We start from the raw sequence: 19,431 nt of genomic DNA, 5'->3' as shown, positions 1-19,431 counted from the left end.
CGTGACCTGAACCTGCCACGTACTTACGACGCACTGGAACACGAAAACGATACGACATCCTCAATCAAGAATTCAGCAGTAATATCCTTTAGTCTGACTTTTGCCAACTGATTCTTAACCAGATACACATCATTTTCTCGGCAGTACTTTCTCCCACAATTTGTCGCGTACGTTCGGGGTCCTGTTAATAAACATGAGTAGCCATTTAATCAGGACTATCAAAGGTTACACGTTCCCCTCTCAATACACCTCGAGATCTTAAATGTCGCCAGATCTCCCCTCCTTAAAGGAATCAACACACCCAATTTTGACTTATTCGGTGACCACCAACCCTCAATCTTATCCTCACTACTGATCTTAACTCCCGATAGCTAATTGGACCGTACCTCTTCTTGACCGTTAATTACGAATCCTGAGCTCCTCGAAGACTCAATAGGCTAGCTAGAACACGAGCTCTAGAACTGGTGTTATCAACTCCGTAGCCTACTCGACTGATAGCACATCACCGTGTCAACAACTGTTCTAATTCCTAAGGCATCTCATAAGTCGCCTCAAAAACGAAAAGCAACTTAAAGATGTGGTTAAGCGTTCATCTGACTGGCATAACAAGTCATCTCATGTTTCTGCCGATGTACCACTTGACCAGCACCCAAAGGAGTCTCATTTCCTCACTCGGTCAATAACCGACCCTAAGGCATGTGGTCTGTGATTAGCATCGCACGTACTCATAGCAACTACTATCCTTGCAGCAGAACCCAATAGTTACTTAGACCTGTATCCAATTTCGGCCGTGGCCATACACCGGGGTATCTCCCACAACACCAAACGTAGAGGGGTTTTCCTTACTTCTAATTCACATTATCACGGATGCACCACGATAGCCTAAAACACCTGTTACCACCTTTACTTTACCCTATTTGTTACAGAACCTCACAGCCTTAGCTCTTCGTCACGCCAACCGCGACGTCACCTGTACTCCGCTCCACTTGTGAAAACTAAACACCTACACACCATAGCCAGGTCGTGATGCTAAATCTCCAAACAGCATAACCACTGTAAACTCCAAGTTCATAAGTCCATAATAATCCCTCAATAAATTCTCATCATAGATCTCTCTTGGGACTTCGTATTAATGTTCCAATTTATCCTTCTAGATTCGATTAAACTTAGGGTGGATGCCCTAAACCTCCAAGAAAATGCAAACCCCTCATAACCTCAATTTACCTCCATACCTCATCAAATAACACGTCTCTCGACCAAATAAGTACAGACAATTTAACTGTTACACACGAGTGACCGCACTACCCAACCTTCAGTTTCTCATCTCAGTACACCCTATACACATCTCGGTACCTACGGATCTACCATTTACCATCAGACTCCTATAGCACATTTTCCACCATGTGGGACCTTCCCGTACCATCCCTAGCAAAATCCAATCATGGGCCTCCATCTCACATTTTACCATGACCTCATCTCTCATGACATTGACGCTAGCCTTAATAGGACGTCGACAACACCTAGCGAGACCAAGGAACTCCAGACCTCTTTAGAAAACACCTCAGAGTTAACCCGGCAAATCATCTGCCAAGTAAGCTAAGTCCAACAAGTCCCTCCGGTGGTTATGACGACACCCTCACAGTGGCTCAGACTGACTGAGTGTCAGGTAGTGTTCCAATCCTGGGCACACTTTGTACCGATCCCTAGTAAGGCTCCCAAATGGCAACTTATTGCCTCACAGCTTCGACAAAAATATCATAATGGGGATGAAGCCTCACATCATTCATAATTACAACAGTCAGCCGCCTCCACATGTCCTTCATGTGCTCACGGGAAAACAGGACTTGTCTCTCCGATAATCCCCAAAAATCTCGTGAATCGTCTCTTGAAACACCTCGTCAAACTGATATATACAACTCACTGAGTACTCATTTTCGTCTTGCCCGCCTCCCCATCCAGAAGCAAACTCCTGTTCCCACTGACACCATATACAATGCAATTCAGGGAAGGCATCCGAATTGGGAAGGGGTACATCGAGATCTGGGCCTCCGGGTCCCATTGGAAATACTCAAAATCTGCAAACAACACCAAATATCAGGTAAATATCTTAAGGCAAAACCAACCTCTTACTTGAACACCTAGGGGTAGGCACAAGTCCTAAATAAACCTTATTCATACCTCTTCACGGTCCTTTCCTAACGTGCATTTATCACCCTTGCACGAAGATAAATTGGGACACGATCTCTTACACGAATCAGCAAAACACAACTGGGACACAGCCTAACCCTATTCGATTCACCTAGACATCCCTAACTCTACCCGACAACCTTGGTGTACAGGAACTCGTCCCTCAAAACTAACTCAACAACGCTCTGATACCAACATTGTAAGCACCCCCGCCCGGATATCCCCAACCACCCGGACTACCCGAACGGGAGCGCCTACGGGAGGAGAAAAATAATGAAACACGAGACAAAGACCACCCCGGCATGCATACACAAAAAATAAGAACAGCGGAAGCAAAGGTCAAGACATGCATGCACTATGGGTACCCCGCTAACACAGCGGTCACAAGATAAATAAATAAACACAAACTCCTGTGCCGACATACACAAGACTCGAGAAAACACCTGGCACAGTACGAAATAATAGAGTAAATTCTACTAGACATCAGAGTGGATAGGGATTGACGAGACTGCCTGTACACCACACCGACTCTGCCGTTAAAGCTGATTCCCTTGCTATGGCCCACGCCGCCACTACCTGGGATGATGGAAAGCAAGGTGAGTCGAGAGACTCAGCAAGCATAAAGAAAGAAAGGCTGAAGGCTGAACATAACCAGAAAACTCTCCCCAAAATAAACCCCCAGGTACACACAAGCCATGAGACACTACAACACAACAGCTCAATAGCATAACAAAATAAAAGCACATACCGGTCCTTGGGGCCCACATAAGACACTTGGCACCCAAGTCCCATACCAACCTGCCGCTGCCCTGAAAGGCAACAAATGTCTCCACAAACCTGCGCGCGCTGTCCCAGGCCGGTACTCCCGTCACCTGTATCCGTCGGTACTCCCGACAACCGAGCCAAAGGCTCCCTCGGAACGGTACTCCCGTCCGAGAACTAAATACTACCAGTATCCATGCAATGCACATAAGAATGCAATGGCGTAATGAGCATCAACGTGATACAAGGCGCCCATACATCCAGGCATCAGGCCATGCTCCGCCCACATAGTAAACCACACGCCATGCATATGCTCGCGGTGGATGCAACCTAACCAAACTAGAATGTCCGTGTCCAAGCATTCTCAATAAATGGATATCCCAATATGCATCCCGTACCCATGTGCATATCAAATCATGAACAGTAATACAATGTATCTAATCACGCAGTAAATCACATACCGGTAGGGCTAGTCAGCAGTGCCCGGCACCGGTCAACGGCCAGTGACTAGGGGTGTCCACCCGACGGTCCACATCAAGGCCGTACAATAGTCCACCCCAGCGTCACCAACAACCGACCCCTGCCCTACTGCTCGATAGCTCTAATCGAACCATAAATAAATCTGAGAAAAACTGTAAGTAAACCCAATAAAATCGTAAATAAACCCTCACGTCTAGGAACCTAGTCCCCAAACTGGTTCAGCATCATTCCCGAAAGGAATAGGGGTGGTACAAACCCCCGTAGGCTCACAACGAATAAAATTATAGAAGCCTCGGATTTAATTTAAATTAAAACAAATGAATAATAGTTCAACCAATAAGGCAAGGTGCCGAATTAAAGTAAGGGAGGAGATAAAATACAGGAAATTACGGGGTCTTCCACGGGAATTAAAGATCAGGAAGAGAGGGTTAAGAGCTTGCCTTTACACGGCCGTTTCTTCTCTTTCTTGCACTCCCGCTGCGAAGTAAAACGTTCGCTGGCAATAAATAAAATCGCAGCTTAATTAAATAAATCTACCGTGTAATATAAATAATTTAACCGTCTAAAATCCCTCGTAAGCGCACCACAATTAATATCTCAACGAGTCTCATATTTATTTTAAATTAAATCACGCTAATAAAGCCAGCTTAATAAATTAAATTTAAATCAAACGACTCCAAATTCCATAATTAATAAACGAGTCGAAACAGACGAAGGAAGGGTATAAAATACGAGAAATCACAGGGTTTCTCACGGGAATTAAAGAATACGAGGAAAGCATTAGGAACTTGCCTGAAATCAGCTGATTCCGACCTCTCTCAAGCTCCCGAGGTAAATTAAATCATTTCCTGGCAAATAACACCACCGGGACTCAGATTAATTAATTTTAATTGCGTAAAATTTATAATTTAAACATGACATATTTTTACCCACGTACCTGATCACTTCCCATGCCGAAAAATCCCAAAATTCTATTATTTTTTTCCTTATTTTCCTTTTCTTCTTCTTCTTCTTCTTCTTCTTCTTCTTCTTCTCCACGCCCACTGCTCCTGCAACGTCTTCTTCTCCTTTCCTTTCCTTCTTCTTCTTCTTTTCTTCTTCTTCTTCCTTTCTTTTTCTTCTTCTTCCTCTTCTTCCTTTCTTCTTCTCCCTTCCTTCTTCTTCTTCTTCTCCTTCTTCTTCCTTTCCCTTCCTGCGGCCGCTGCTTTATTCTTCTTCCCCATGGCGCCGCACCAGCTCGCGGCCATGCCCAGCCGCCTCCGCGGCTACCTCTGCCCGACGCCGGCCATCGTGGCCGTCTTCCCCGGCCGCCACCGAGCCCGTTGCCGCCGCTGCTCCGCCTTCGCCGCCGCTGTTGGTTGCTCGGCTGCCATGGCCGAGCTTCACTCGGCAGCTTCCATGGCTGCCGAGCCTCTCTCTCTCTCTCCCTCGTTCTATCTCTCTCCCTCTCGGCTAAACTCTCTTTCTCACTCTCTCGGTCTTGATCTCTCCCCCTCAATCTCTCCCTCAGCCGATCTCTCCATCTCACTCTCTGCTCACTGTTCTTCTCTGTTTCCATTTGACAGAAAAGTGGCCACTTTGCTTAACCCCTACGCACACGCGCACAGCCACAAAATTTTAACAAATTAATTAATTTTAATTAATTAATTAAATTTAATTTCAGTAAATTTAGTTTACACTTTTATTATTTTTATTATTTTTTTTTTGGGATATTACACAACCTTATGCCGAAACGGGGTCTTATAGTTATTATTCAGCATTCAATTGAACTAAAATATTTAAAATATTAAGATTTACCAAAATTCATAAAAATTTCACAACAAGAATATTAATAAGATGACTTTGTGTAAAAATATCAAATTTCAAATGATGTCATATGACCCTTTGAAAAATTATATGTATAAAGTTGATTATTCATAATTTTGTTCCAATTGTGACACACTTTTGTATATTGAGTATTTAACTAATCAATTCTCTATTTTTTCATGAGATGTATATACCTTTAGCAAGATTTCTCAATGAGATAGAACATATTCAAAACTCATTTTATTTTATTAAGGTTTGAACTTTTCAAATTTGACTCTAAATTAGTTGTATAATCATTACCAAATAATGCATATATTTTTTCAAAGAAATAGAACAGTGTGAAACCAAGTTTTATAGAAATTAAACTTATTTAAACATCGTCTAGAATTTTCTTGTAATTTAATATATTGTCTATCATCTCTAAAAAACCGTCAAAATAGACTACTTAATAGTAGTGTTATGTTTAAAATTGTTCGGACATGTTTCACAAGAAAATTCATATAATTAAATGTAGAAAATTCATTTTTGAATAATTCTTGCTTCAAAAGTTCAATAGAAAATTTTACTTTAAAAAAAAATATAATTAAGGACATAAACAATCAAGAACATAATCATATATCAATTTTTCATTCCAAAATATTTATGACACCATTGACTTACAAACTAATATCCATAGAGTTTGCATATCTCCGAAAAGGTTTGTTTTCGTACAAAATAACATGTCTATTACATAAAATTCATCTTTAATGATGATACCCCAAAACATGCTAGACATTGGGACATTTAGATTTGGTACATAACATGGATTTATGATTGCTCAAGGAAGAATAATTTCCTTCAAATATCAACCTTCTCCTTGCCTTTGGAAGTTTTTGCAACCACATCTACCTATATATACATTTTGTACAAAGAAAATATATTTGGTGTAAGCTATACATTTATCAAGCATTGGATAAACATTTTTACATGTATTGCATTTTCAACACACTTCAAATGAATCAAAACATATTCACAAATAACATGATTTTCCAAATAATATCTAACGAATTTATGGATGGCTTTTTTCATCATTTTTCACTAGGCCAGTATACAAAATAATATTTATGAAGTCAAATCGTCAAGTCAACTAATGGAAGAAAAGTTTTCTCATACCCTTACGTACCTTGATAATGTTCTTGAAGAATACTTGTTTTGCTTGTAGGTTCTCCCTTATTCCTTAGCCAAGACCTTCATCTCTTTCCTCCACTATCTTTATTTTAGTTTCACACTATTTTTCGAATTACTAAAGGTTACAATATAACAATCTTCCCTCTATATATGAGCTTAGGGACTTGACCCTTAATCTTACTCACTATGGGGGTATAACTTTGAAAAAGATTTTTAAAACTATTTTTTTAGTGGAAGGAGTTGCCCAGGGCAAACCTTGCTTGCTTTGAGCTGTAGTTTGCTGCAAACTGCAATGAACAACTCCGGTGGAAAGGAGTCATGAGGTATCTTTCCACAATGTTTTTTTTTTTTTGTAATTTTCTTTTTTTTTGTTCTTTCTCTCTTTTTATGTAAGTTTATTTTTTCTTTTTTTTTTTCTATATATCTATTTTACTTTTATCTTTTTCTTTATATATATATATATATATTTGACTTTTGTCTTTTTCTTTCACACTCACACACACACACATATATATCTACCTACCCTTTTAACCAATTTCTTTGATCAAGTATACCACTACGTAATTTCACACATATTTATATAGTTACATATTCAACTATATTGGTCAATTACTCTACCATATCCAATACCAATTTAATTTAACACATACTAAATCAAATAAATTTTCAAATCCCACTTTTGTAATATAAACTAATTTTTGATTACCAATTAACTTATCTTGAATCAAAATTTTACAACCTTTAGCTAGCTAGGAAATAAGTCTAAAAATTATTTGGCACAAGAATTATTTTTCCAAACCACTCAAGTATCAAAATTTTGAATAATCACTCTGATTCTTTAAAATTTTCAATAATATCCAATTAAGCTTACCTTTTATGTTTTTTTTCTTCAAAAATCAACTTCCCAAATGTTCTAGAAAAAATAGGTAATTATACTTGGGACCTCAAACTTCCAAAAATTGATGCTCAAAAAGCCTAACGAGCTTTGTTATAATCCCATTAGTGTCAAAATTTTCAATTATATATTCATCAATTAGGACCACTGTAAGAATTTTTTCTCATAATTTAACACTTCAAAATCAGTAAAATTTTGAGGTGTTACATGAGTAGTTCCTCCTAAAAGTTGGTTAGATTCAGTTTCATTGAATTCAAAATTGATGCATTTTATTTTCTTGTTTATCACACCTATTATATTTGCACCATGGGAATATTTGGTATTGATGCATTAAATATTGATGATGTTTATTACGCTACGTACTATGGGGGTTAGGTAGCATGTCTTGAGGGTTATACCTCCCCAAAGTAATGTTAAATGCGATTACTGCTATAACTGCACCCCAAACTGGCCTTGCTAGTCTGTAACCCAGGTTTGGTACATCGAAACATTAAAAATCTCTTTAAGACAGGCTTGTTAAATCATGTATCATTCATATATGAAAACATTTTGAATCCTTACTAAGTGATCCCAACACCTTTATGTTATTCTATACTTTATTTATTATTTTCATAATCGTAATGCAACGAAGAACCTCTTTATTTATTCAATGTATTTGAAGTTATATACTTCTTTGGGTTTGATCTAAATTATATTTCGTACTATATTCTAATTATTTGCCTTAACTTTGCTTGATGGGGTTATAGTTTTAAGGGAGTATAAGGGTAATTTTAGAAACCATGGTGGGTTATATACAACTTAAAACAAATTGAATTCTTGGGGATATAACATACCTAAAAAATAAAGCGTTACATGATTGATCGAAGTTAACACCAAGGTTCAATTGTTATCACATTAAATTGTAGTGAACTCTGTAATATTCACCTTTAATCAATTTGAGATTAAATAAGAAAGCAAAGGATATTAAGGGTGATTTCCACTACATGGTAATAAAGAATAAACTTAATCACAAGGCCATGGATGGGATTAAGTAAGCCCTAATAGAGTTAAGAGAAATTCATAATTAATATTGGAATTAAACTATTTTGAAAAACAATTTCTTGATTTTCATGACGAGTCATGCTTTGGAAAAGAACGAAGCATTAAAACTACTATTTTTGCTTCACTAGTTTTGATCCCTCAATCTTTTGCATTCTTCTTCTAGATTATTCTTTCAAATTTATATTAAAAATTAGATTGAAATCACAAAATTCAATGAGTTTAACATGAATGAACTAATGAATATTTTTTTAATCATACTATTTTTTAAGACAATTTTTTTTCTAGGTTATTTTTTAATTTCTTTTTGACAAAGTTATATTTTTTCATTTATTTTTGAAGATATTGTTGTAATTTTTCCTTGAAAATTTGATATTGTATAAAATTTTACACAAAAAATTCATAAACCATGTCTAATAACTTGTTTTTTTTTTTTTTAATTTAGCAATCATAGTTTTAGAATATATATTCCAATGTTTCATACCTCATTGATTTCATGAAATTGAGGTTATTACACATTATTTTTGTTCCACAAATTTCGAGTTTGCCATGTTGTCTCTCCTTTGTGTATCTTTTATCTCTCTACTTGAGTCACATGTTCCTATCAGTTTCTCTCATTTTTTTTTTCATACATATATATAGGAGGTGAATAGCAATATAATTTTGGTTCATCTGAATCTGCTTCTCTTTCCTTTTATTTTAATTCTGAGTCTTCATATCGTATATTTTGTGATAATTACAGAGATATCTTCTTTAGAAAATGACAAAAAAAGAGAGTAAATACGATGCAAGTCACTGAATATATAAGCTGTATGCAGTTTTCTCAAGAAAACAAGAAGAAAGATGATGTCTAGTTCCGAAGGTGATGCAACATCAAACAATCTAAGAGGAGATAGAGGCAGCGCTTACGGTGATGGGGATAACGACGTTGTAAAGGAAGATTGGAAGAAAGGGTCATGGTCCAAATCCGAAGATGAGATCTTGCTTGAGTATGTAAAAAGGTTTGGTGCAAAGAATTGGAATGAAGTATGGAAGAATACCAGTCTAAAGAGATGTGGACAGAGTTGTAGATTGCGATGGGCTAACTATTTGAATCCTGATCTAAAAAAAGGTGCATTTTCTGTTGATGAAGTAAACCTCATCACTGAACTCCACAAGAAGCATGGAAACAGATGGTCTCACATAGCTTCTCAGGTACTTTGGCCTTAATTCAGTTTTCCATGGCAAATGCGCATGTGCTTTGTGATTTTTGTTACCCTCTACATCCTTGTTTTTTTTTTTTTTGTTTTAATTTTCCTACTTAATTTGTATGGGTCAATTTATTTTTTCTCCTTCTTCCTTAAACCCTAGATGCTTTGATCTGAACTGGAATGAAATCTCTCTCTCTCTACTTGGTTGGACATATGGATTAATTTATTTTCTTCTTTTTCTTTGGCCTTAAAGAAGCTTTATCTAGATTTATAAAACTCGAGCATCTACTTTATCCTTTTTATTTAACATAGGGCTAATAGTAATAAAAATTCAAAACCTTTCGTGTTTTTACAATCTAATCTAAACGTTTCAATTGTAGCAATAATGTTTCAATTTGATTGATTGAGTACAATTTTATTTGAGGCTCGAATTCGACTGAAGAGGTGTGTGCCTTTGTTGACATATCACGCCACCTAGCATTGTAAAACATTTGAGTGGATCCCACGTGTACATGTGTAAAAAAATAAAAAAATAAAAAATTATCTTAAATATATATATATATATATACACACACACAAATTGAAGGAAGGGCAGGGAACAGACGACGATACTTGATTGGAGGCGACGATCGGTCTGGAAATTGGAGGCGACAATGGAATCTAATTTGGAAGGAGGAGGAAGTCCAGTGATTGCCATGTTTGCCCTTACAGCGTGACTGTCGGCTTTCTTGTTTTTGTTCTGGGCTTCCTCCTGTTCACAATCTTCTCACAAAAACCGATTGATGACCCTCTGTTCTTATCGATCGATGATGTCCTTTATCAGTCGCCTCGCCCTCGATTGCTTAAGCCACCCCCATGAACGTTAATGATCGACCATCAAGTTTCTAGATTCCATATCGGCCTTTTTTCAAATCGACCTCCATCGTTGCCTTTAGCCTAGTGCCGTTGCCCTCGTCGTCGTCCATTCGTTGCCCTTCCTTCTCTCTCTCTCTCTATATATATAACATAACATAACACACACACACACACATATATTTAACATAACATTTAATTTTTTATTTTTTTACACTTATTCATGTAGGGCCCACTGATCAAATATTTTAAAATACCAAGTGGCGTGTCACGTCATCAAAGGCACACGTATCTCCAATCAGATTCGGGTCTTGGATAAAATTACACTTAATCGATCAAATCGGGATACTATTGCCAAAATTGAAACTTTTGAATTAGATTACAAAAACGCGAAAATGTTTGAATTTTTATTGCTATTAGCCCTTTAACATATTGTACGTTTATCTTTATTTCTTTAGTCTCTCCATCTTATTTTTTTCTTTTTGGGTGTTTCTGTGTTTAGGTTCCAGGTAGAACAGGTAATGAGATCAAGAATTTTTGGAACACTAAAATGAAGAGATTCCAACATGTTAATCTACCCTTTTACCCTGAACAAATTGCGGACCATTTCCAGCTGACAAAATCTTTTCCCTCTTTATCATCATCTCACTCCCAATATTTTGCATCTTATCAGTACCAAAGCACCAATTATAATCATTCTTTACCCTATCTTTTCCCCTTCAGTTCTCCACAAACATCAAACACTTATCCAATTGGTAGTGATTTTGCTTTGCCATTAATGTTTCATATGTCTCCACCATCAAACTTGTCCAATCAACACTTTCAAAGTGAATTATCGCCAGACATTTCTCAGACCATGTCTGCCAGGTTTGGCTTCAATCCATCACCAACCATGGGAAGCTTCCAATATCCATTTCAAACTAGTTTAAATGCTTTCGAAATCAACACACCACAAACCATGGAAGGCTCCTTTAACAATGTTGATACTAGTGGTTTTTGTTTCAATCCATCACCAACCTTGGAAGGCTCTTCAAACCTAATTGGGTCTAGTATTAATTTTGGGATCAACATTGCACCATCCTTGGGAGGTCCTTCTAGCCCACATCAAACTATACCTGTTTGTTTTGATTTCAACACTATACCATGTGTCGGAGGTTCCTCTGACCTACTTCAGACCACACCATGCTATTTTACTGCCCCATCCATAGGAGATTCCACCAAATTGATGCAAATTGGGCCTACCGGTGTTGGGTTCAACAATACACCATTTGTGGGAGAGTCCATGAACCTTCCTCAAACTGTACCTGACTATAGCTTTGGGGTCAGCACTACACCATCCATGGAAGGTTCCTCTAACATGTTTCAAACTATTCACGGTGATTTTGGGTTTAACATTGCACCATATTCAGGAGGCTTTTCCAACTCACTACAAACCAAGCCTAATGGTTTTGGGTTTCATGTGGACGATTCCTCCAACCCACTTGAAACCATATCTAGTGGTTTCTACTTGGATCTAGAACCAACCATGGAGGACTTCTCTTATCTACTGGAAACCAATTACTCTAATGATTTTGGCTTGAACTTGTCACCATCTATTACCAAATGCTCCAATCCACTTGGCTTTTTCCCCACCACACAATCAGAACTTTACCAGAATCAAGCACCTCATTTGCTTAATGAAAGCAGCATGTTGCAAGGAGTTATTGAGAAGTCCAGAGGCGTGGTGCATTTTGAAGATCAGAGAAAAGAAATTTCCTTGAAAGGTAAAGACAAGGTCATCTATGAATCTAACGCTGAGTTAATGGAGGGTTTTGCAGAACTTGTAGATGATTCAAGCTCGAGTAGCTTATCCATGGGTTTTCCTAGTAAGGGGAACAACTAAGTCGGCTACCTCAACCAACACTGTAAGTAAACCAAATATGCTATATAAAACTGTTTCAATAGTAAGGGTTTCATCATTTGTTCCTTGATTTGCATAATTTGCTATTGTGTCTATAACATATTTTCATACTTACATAATATCCTTTATAAACTATCAAGTATTCTATTTCTTCAACAAGAATAAAAGCTGTTTTGTTAGCACTATGGAGATGAGCTTGTTTACTACATGTTATGATATCCTCCCATGTCTATCCAATATTTAGTTTATTTATCATCTTGATAGCATAAGTTACACATTTCTTACTATCAAGTATATATTTTATTCTTCAACAAGCATAAAAATTGTTTTGTTAGCACTATGGAGACGAGTTTGTTTATTTATCATCTTGATAGCATATGTTACACCTTTATTACGTGATTTTATGTGACATGCATGGATATAATGCATGCAACACATGTTTTTGTAATATAAGAGTAGTCACTAGTCTATAAAACTTTGGTTTTGACAACAGGATTGTGGGCCATAGTGCACTACTTAATAGGGGCGGAACCAGAAAAAAGTTCATAGGGAGAAACTTTCAGTAACAAAATTTAGACAACAAAAAAATCATGAATAAAATATAATTAATTATTTTAAGTATTAGTTTTTTATAATATTGTACTCTACACTCTTTTTGAGAAGCAAAATCATCCATGATATTGATTTTATACTAAAGCTTTCTGCAATTTCTTGAACATATGGGGCCCACATTTTTTGCAATTTATTGAACATATGCAAGAAAGAATGGAAGTTGAAGCCTAATATGACAAAATTTGTAATTAAGGTTAAAAAGGGAAGGGGAAAAATGTAAGAAGCAATAGATAATGTGGTTATACTTGTATCTTATATAATTTTGATAATCTCATACTTCTACTTGTTTGAAAAAATAAGAGGGACAAATACAATATTTTGACAATTACATAAGCATGTATATAAAAAGTTTCATCACTCCGGGCTCCATGAATATTGGGTTGCACAGACCTTGGAAGGGGGGCCAAGGCCCCTTGCCGACCCTCCTTGCTTCCTTTCATGCTATCTAGACAGTTGAAAGTTGAAAAAAACTATCATGTCATGGATTTGTGTGACCTAGGTAGCTGAAACAAACTACTATATCACGGTTGTATGACCTAGGCAGTTGAAAGACATTGCAATATATAATAGTTTATATGTGCTACTTACTCTTACCATGGATTTTCTTACATATTTTCTTATGTACCTATGTGATATGCATTCAATGATGGGTTACTACTTCTTATCATGTCATGACTTTATTTGTCATCCATTTTTCTATATCTTCTCCTCCTAGTGGCATAACACACTTCTTTACTTGCTAGGTCCTTATGGCTCACACCGAATTTACTATTGTTTTTCAGGTTTTGACCAGCTATCCAGTAGTAATGCTTGTTTGGTAGGGTGTACAATTACTCCTACCTTTATGGTATACTCTGTTTAGGAATGCTCTGAGATTCTCACAGATATAGATTTACTCAGATATGGTTTTTGTGGGACTTGTTCTATTGGTACATGTATTTCTCTAGTCTTTGTTAGACAAACTGCTTTGATGTTGAGATACAGTAAGTTGGCTTGCCCAGATACCATGTTTATATAGTTTATTTTGTATGCATGATTATGTTGCACAATTTATCGTTCCATTTAGTACATGACTATTTAATCCAATTGAATGATTGTACTATAGAGTTTAGTCACAATTATAGGGGATTTCATTCTTGTTAAATGTCTTCCTCCATCAGTTACATGCTTTCTTCAGTAGGCTTGCTAGCTAGTGCAATGGGAGGCCTTATGTTGGCACCAAGATCAGCATGGTCATGGACCTTCACCTTCTAGGCTTTGACAATACCTTATAACTACAAATGAGGCAATTGTATAAGGTCCTGTTAAACTTGTATTTGTTCTACTATTGAAAGATGGAGAGTTAATTTAATAGTATACTTATAGTGGTGTTAGTGGTGTTAGTTTTTTATTTTATTTCTTCTTATAGTTTACAGACCAATAATGATCTTCTTATTCTTTATATATTCTGTTACATAAGATACAACCTACGTAAGATTAGTGCCAACGTAGTCTATTGTTAGATGAACAGTGAATATTTTTTTCTACATTGAGGTTAATAAGTTCTATTATAATAAGTTTTTTCTTCAATGAAAACACAGAAACATTAAATGAGTTGTTCATATATATGTAATAGAATATTTGTTTATTTTGAAACATAATGAAATGAGGAATACTCTTTCCTCACATCTCTCATTCCATTTGCATTATTAATTTCTTGCAATATTTTTATGCTTGAGGACATAATATATGTTGCTCAGGAGTTTATTGTGTTGCTTGATGGGGATGAAGTGATTCGACTGTTACGGCGCAAATGACTATATTAAAGAAGTTTAATAATGTTCCTAGTTCATTACAAAGTCAAAATGATATATAGTAATATTTATTATACTTAAGAGTAGCGTAGGACTACCTTATATATATATATCTTCCCAGTATTTGTGAATTTTCAAGTATTGCAGGTTGATTTTAATTTGTAAATCCAAGTCTACACTTGCCTGCAAATTGAATGGGATTTGTGCATGTACATATATTATCTTAAGGATTCGATATTTTTCTTTAAGAAAAGAAGTATATAATTCTTACAAGGAATCTTTTGATGGCTGTGGGATGTGATAATAATTGCAGAAGGACTAGGATTAATTTGTTTCATAAAAATTATCTCATGTGCTATAGAGGACCAAAGAGAAATCTTGATTTTATATTGATTTCAGTCGGTAACTAACAAACATTGCATTTATATTGATTGTTTTGCACATTGGGTGTAAGAGAATTGATTTGCTCAATTGCTAACAACATCAATCCATTTTCCTTTTGACATCTTACATCTTTTTATATGACAGACATCATATTGTATGTTACATGATTACAAGTTTTAAAATTTAAGATATAAAATGATACTTACTAGATATGTGTTATCATCATATATTTAAGTTAAATTAATGATATATATGAAAACAAAAACAAATTTGTTATCTCGGTGTAGGGGTTGGTAGCTTAGCTTAGTTTTTCACTTTTCTATTAGATATTCTCAACGGGATTTTATTTTCTTCGAGACTGGTTTGTACACTTGCGATTGTATAGACATTTCTCGTTCATGTGGGTGTGGCTCAAGTTTGTTAAACTGCAGCTTAATTTCTTATTACAGCATGAATAAGACCATGCTGTAAAAAATACATACAAAAATTAAATACAAAGAAAGAAATTGTTATATAAGAGTTGAATAATAGTTTTACTAAATATATGAAAACTTAATAATTAATCAAACAATTCAACAACTTATTACTTTGATATATTTTGCTGTATTTTGGTGATATTTTATTATATATATTTTGATTTTTTTATTGTTCTCATTTTGTTGAAAATCAGTGATTGAAATTAAATAGTAGTGTAAAAAATTGTTAGGAAATCATTTAAATTATTAAAGATATTTTTTATTTATTGTTGGTATGAAATTTACTGGGTCTCGAGTAAATATATAAAAAAACAACCATATTTTCAAACAACCCCAATCAATTGATATTTATTTATATCTAACTCATATCTATTATATTATATTAGAAGGGTAGTCCGTGTAAATAAAATATATTAAATACAAATTTATTTGGTAACAATTTATGGTCTAATTTTTATATTTTTTTAAAAAAAATTAAGCAAAGACTCAGGTTTAATAAAGTAGTAAATTAAATATTTTACACACTTTGTTGACATAACTTCATAGAACTAAATAGTTCTCTTTGTTTATATAATAGTAGAGATAACTAACCATGGGTTTTTGTGTTAGTGCTACCTCTGAATAAAAACTATTTTTTATTTTTTTGTTAACCAAAATACTCTTTCTATTCTATTTAATAAAAAAAGGAAAGAATAAAATAACCAAAAAAAAACTATTTTTGACTTAAAGTTATGTCATTTTAAGTCATAATAAAATTGTGCAACCTCACCAAAATCCATCTTTATTTAAAATATATCTAAAAAAAATTAAACTTTAATATCTAGTATCATCCCTACGAGTCTTCTTTTAAAATATTTTATTATTTTGTACACATAGATGTGAGTATCTTCTAGTATGTATAGATTCATGCCATTGTAAAGAAATTAATTCTCAAAAATCTACTTTTATGAACACCGATAGGAATTAAATTTCCTTATATCCATTTCCCTCTAAATTCACAAGATGGAAATTTAAATTGTCAGAGAAAAAAAGTAAAGCTTAACACACACCTACATGTGCAGATTTCACAAGCTAATTATTGATTGATTGAGTCATAAGATTTGTCACTTAATCATTTTACCTTTCACAAGTTCCATTGAATCAAATTTAAATCATTTCAAAATTATTCAATACACACTGTGAGGTATGGTGAAGCATCAACTAAATGTTGATGTTTTTAATAAGAGGTGGAGGCCACCTGGCAACTGCTCTATGGTTGCTCCAAAACGCTGCTCTATGTTGATGTTTTTAATAAGAGGTGGAGGCCACCTGGCAACTGTTCTATGGTTGCTCCAAAACGCTGTCATTTTGGAGTAACAGAGCACAGATGGCCAAACGTCAACTCCCTAGTCATTTTACAGCTCGGTAATTCTTTCTATACTTTCTTGTCGCTTAGCCTGTTGCTTTTTTGGCCGTCAATCCCATTTCCAAATCAAATCCTCACCGTTGCTTCTACCTATTTATATTTCTTCTGTTCTCGAGATTTAGGCAGCACAACCTCCAATTATTTATACCAATTAGATTTTCATTCTCTTCACTTTTACGACATTCTCTGTATAGTTTTTTTCTTCTCTTTGTTCTTAGGGTTTGTCTTTAATCTCTATTTGTTGTGGTTATGGGACATTTTTGTTAGAGAGCATAGTTTGTACAATGAATAAATGAGAGAGATGCATGTGAAGGTTGTAATTATTTTCCCGATTAGTGCAATGAGCTCTTTTCGTAGGAGTTCAACGTGAATGTAATCTTATTTAACGAATAAACCACGGTTAAAATCGCTGTGTATTATTTATGTATTCTTTCTTATTTTATTTCTGTTTCTGGGAATGTTTTAGTTCATCGAATGTTTTTTTTTTTGCACTATTCTATTTTTGAATCCAGTGTTGAGGTGGCCGAGCCATGGCTCGACCAAAGGCTCGGCCAAACACACACACGCATTTGAGGGCCTAAGTTCTTTTTATTATTGAGCTAACTAATTGAACTTGGAGCATATCTTCCTGATCTCGCCTTGGCTGCCAGTCTTCACCTCAATGCTGCTCATTCTGATCATGGCCTTTGGGAACTCAAAATCAAATCTAAAACCAAGCAATCCCTTAATGTTGCCTGCATAGTTTTGAACGATCCTTCGCGTTGCAGCGTCTCCCCAGAGCCTCTGGTCCGACTCCAGAATGCCATTTCCATCGCGCACATTCTTGAAGAAGCTCACATCGAACTCCAACTGGCTATCTTTGTCCAGCCCCACACGCTTCGATCCATCGCCATCTTTGGGACAAATCGCCTGCAACTGCGCTAGAAACGATTGGTTTATGGTTGGATCTGCATTGCCGGTTGCTGTGAAGTTGTAGAGGCGGTATCTGAAGAATAAGCAGTCTGTTTGGCCTATGGTATGCGCCCCTGCACAAGGAATACTGAACTTATGTTAAGATTTGGCTGCGCATGGAGTCCTGAGATGCCCGTTTAATGGACTATAACATATTCATTAAAGGAGGAGAAGCTTAATTAATTAGCATATATACCAACAAGTGTAACAAGGTCATGATCATCAAGCCCTTTGGCCGCGAACTTCTGCCTTTGGGCAGCAATTGAGTCTAGGGGAGAAGGCAAATTCGAGGCTTCGGATGATGAAGAGAGATTGCCATCTCTTCTTCCAGTCGGCACTTCCCAACTCGGGCCATCACTCTGTTACATCGACCAACCATGTATAATTAGTATCAGAACCATAATAACACTAGGAGGGAGCGGAAGAGAAGAGAAGATATTCGGATTAATTAGTGATGACCAAGTCGACAGAATCGCGGGCAGCCAATGCTAGTATGTCGGCACATGAAACCACCCCGGGGCACAAGGCTTCTAGCTGTGTTTTTGCATCATCTATGACTTCAAATCCTCTCAACCCGAGGTTTGGGAATGCATTCCTTTCGGCTGAGGCTCCTGTGATCAGAACCGATCCATCGCAGCCCTGCAGCCGGTGAAAAAGATCTCTTATTAGTAGACTAATGAATCAATGCTTCAAACAACCCAATGCCAATAACAAAAAGAGCACCCGCACAAAACAGTCATGGAAATGAAGCCTGAGCAAGCCAGCTGCAATTGTGGGATCCTTGTTAAAGTGCGCTTCAACAGTGGACCTGACTATGGCCTCAGCTTTGGGGCAAGAAGAAGAATAGAACCTTGTTTCCAACCCTCCTTGGCCTTGTACTAACAAAGCCATTGCCACGATCATCAGTAGTGAGAAAACTGAAAATATTGAAGCTTTCATAATGGCAATTAATGCTCAGAATGGCCAGCAAATGATAATGGGCTCTGGTTGGCTTTTGGATACAAAATCCATTGTGCTCCACCACTAGTACTTATACAGGCGAGTTTGCTCCTTTAAGCAACTGTTTGATTGAATTATTTATTATTTCATTGAAGTATTGATTAGTGGGTTTTCTACTGATCAACATTGCCTTGCTTTTGGTGAAGACGCGTGGGACCATATATAGAAGACGCATGGTGGAGTTGCTTTTATAGAGCTTTAATTTGTTTGGCCATGGAGGCTTGGAAATGGATATATGGCGTTGTGAATATTGGATTTGGAGAGATAATAATGGAGTCCCCTCAATCTTTGATTCCTCACCTTTATTTCTATTTTACGCGTTGGAGCCCTCTTTGAATTGTCATTGTGTTCACATTTGCTTTTATTTTTTGTTGTTTGATAAGAGGTTACATGAACACGGTGACACGCTTGAAGTGCCTAATGTAGGGCATCATATATAATAAGTTGTTGTCCTCTTTTTTGTCTTTTGAAACAATTTGCGCAATTTGAACTCATGGGAAGAAGTGAAGTAACCTCCACCGGACTTTAGCAAAA

At 36.2% G+C, this 19,431-nt stretch overlaps 2 protein-coding genes across 3 annotated transcripts; one reads left to right on the top strand and one right to left on the bottom strand.

The window, feature by feature from the left end:
• The first annotated feature begins 9,181 nt into the window (after positions 1-9,181).
• LOC127794611 (transcription factor WER-like) lies at positions 9,182-9,544 on the top strand. Its single transcript, XM_052325861.1, has one exon. It carries the CDS (start codon positions 9,182-9,184, stop codon positions 9,542-9,544), a length of 363 nt encoding a protein of 120 aa, XP_052181821.1.
• Positions 9,545-17,346: 7,802 nt separating this feature from the next.
• On the bottom strand, positions 17,347-18,912 carry LOC127794126 (peroxidase 25). Of its 2 annotated transcripts, none has more exons than XM_052325034.1 (4): positions 18,628-18,912; positions 18,358-18,537; positions 18,095-18,257; positions 17,347-17,972 (listed from the first exon to the last, which is right to left on the bottom strand). In XM_052325034.1, the coding sequence occupies exons 1-4, from the start codon at positions 18,835-18,837 to the stop codon at positions 17,551-17,553; spliced, it is 975 nt and encodes a 324-aa protein (XP_052180994.1). In that variant the 5' UTR covers positions 18,838-18,912; the 3' UTR covers positions 17,347-17,550. The 2 variants fall into 2 exon arrangements, with proteins under 2 accessions (XP_052180994.1, XP_052180992.1); XM_052325032.1 differs by having other exon boundaries at positions 18,622-18,910.
• Between the last annotated feature and the right edge of the window lie 519 nt (positions 18,913-19,431).

This window comes from Diospyros lotus, chromosome 2 (genome assembly GCF_014633365.1).
Source record: "Diospyros lotus cultivar Yz01 chromosome 2, ASM1463336v1, whole genome shotgun sequence".
NCBI lineage: Eukaryota > Viridiplantae > Streptophyta > Magnoliopsida > Ericales > Ebenaceae > Diospyros > Diospyros lotus.
Note: the sequence above shows the minus strand (reverse complement) of the source record. Positions and strands in the feature narration are given on the sequence as shown.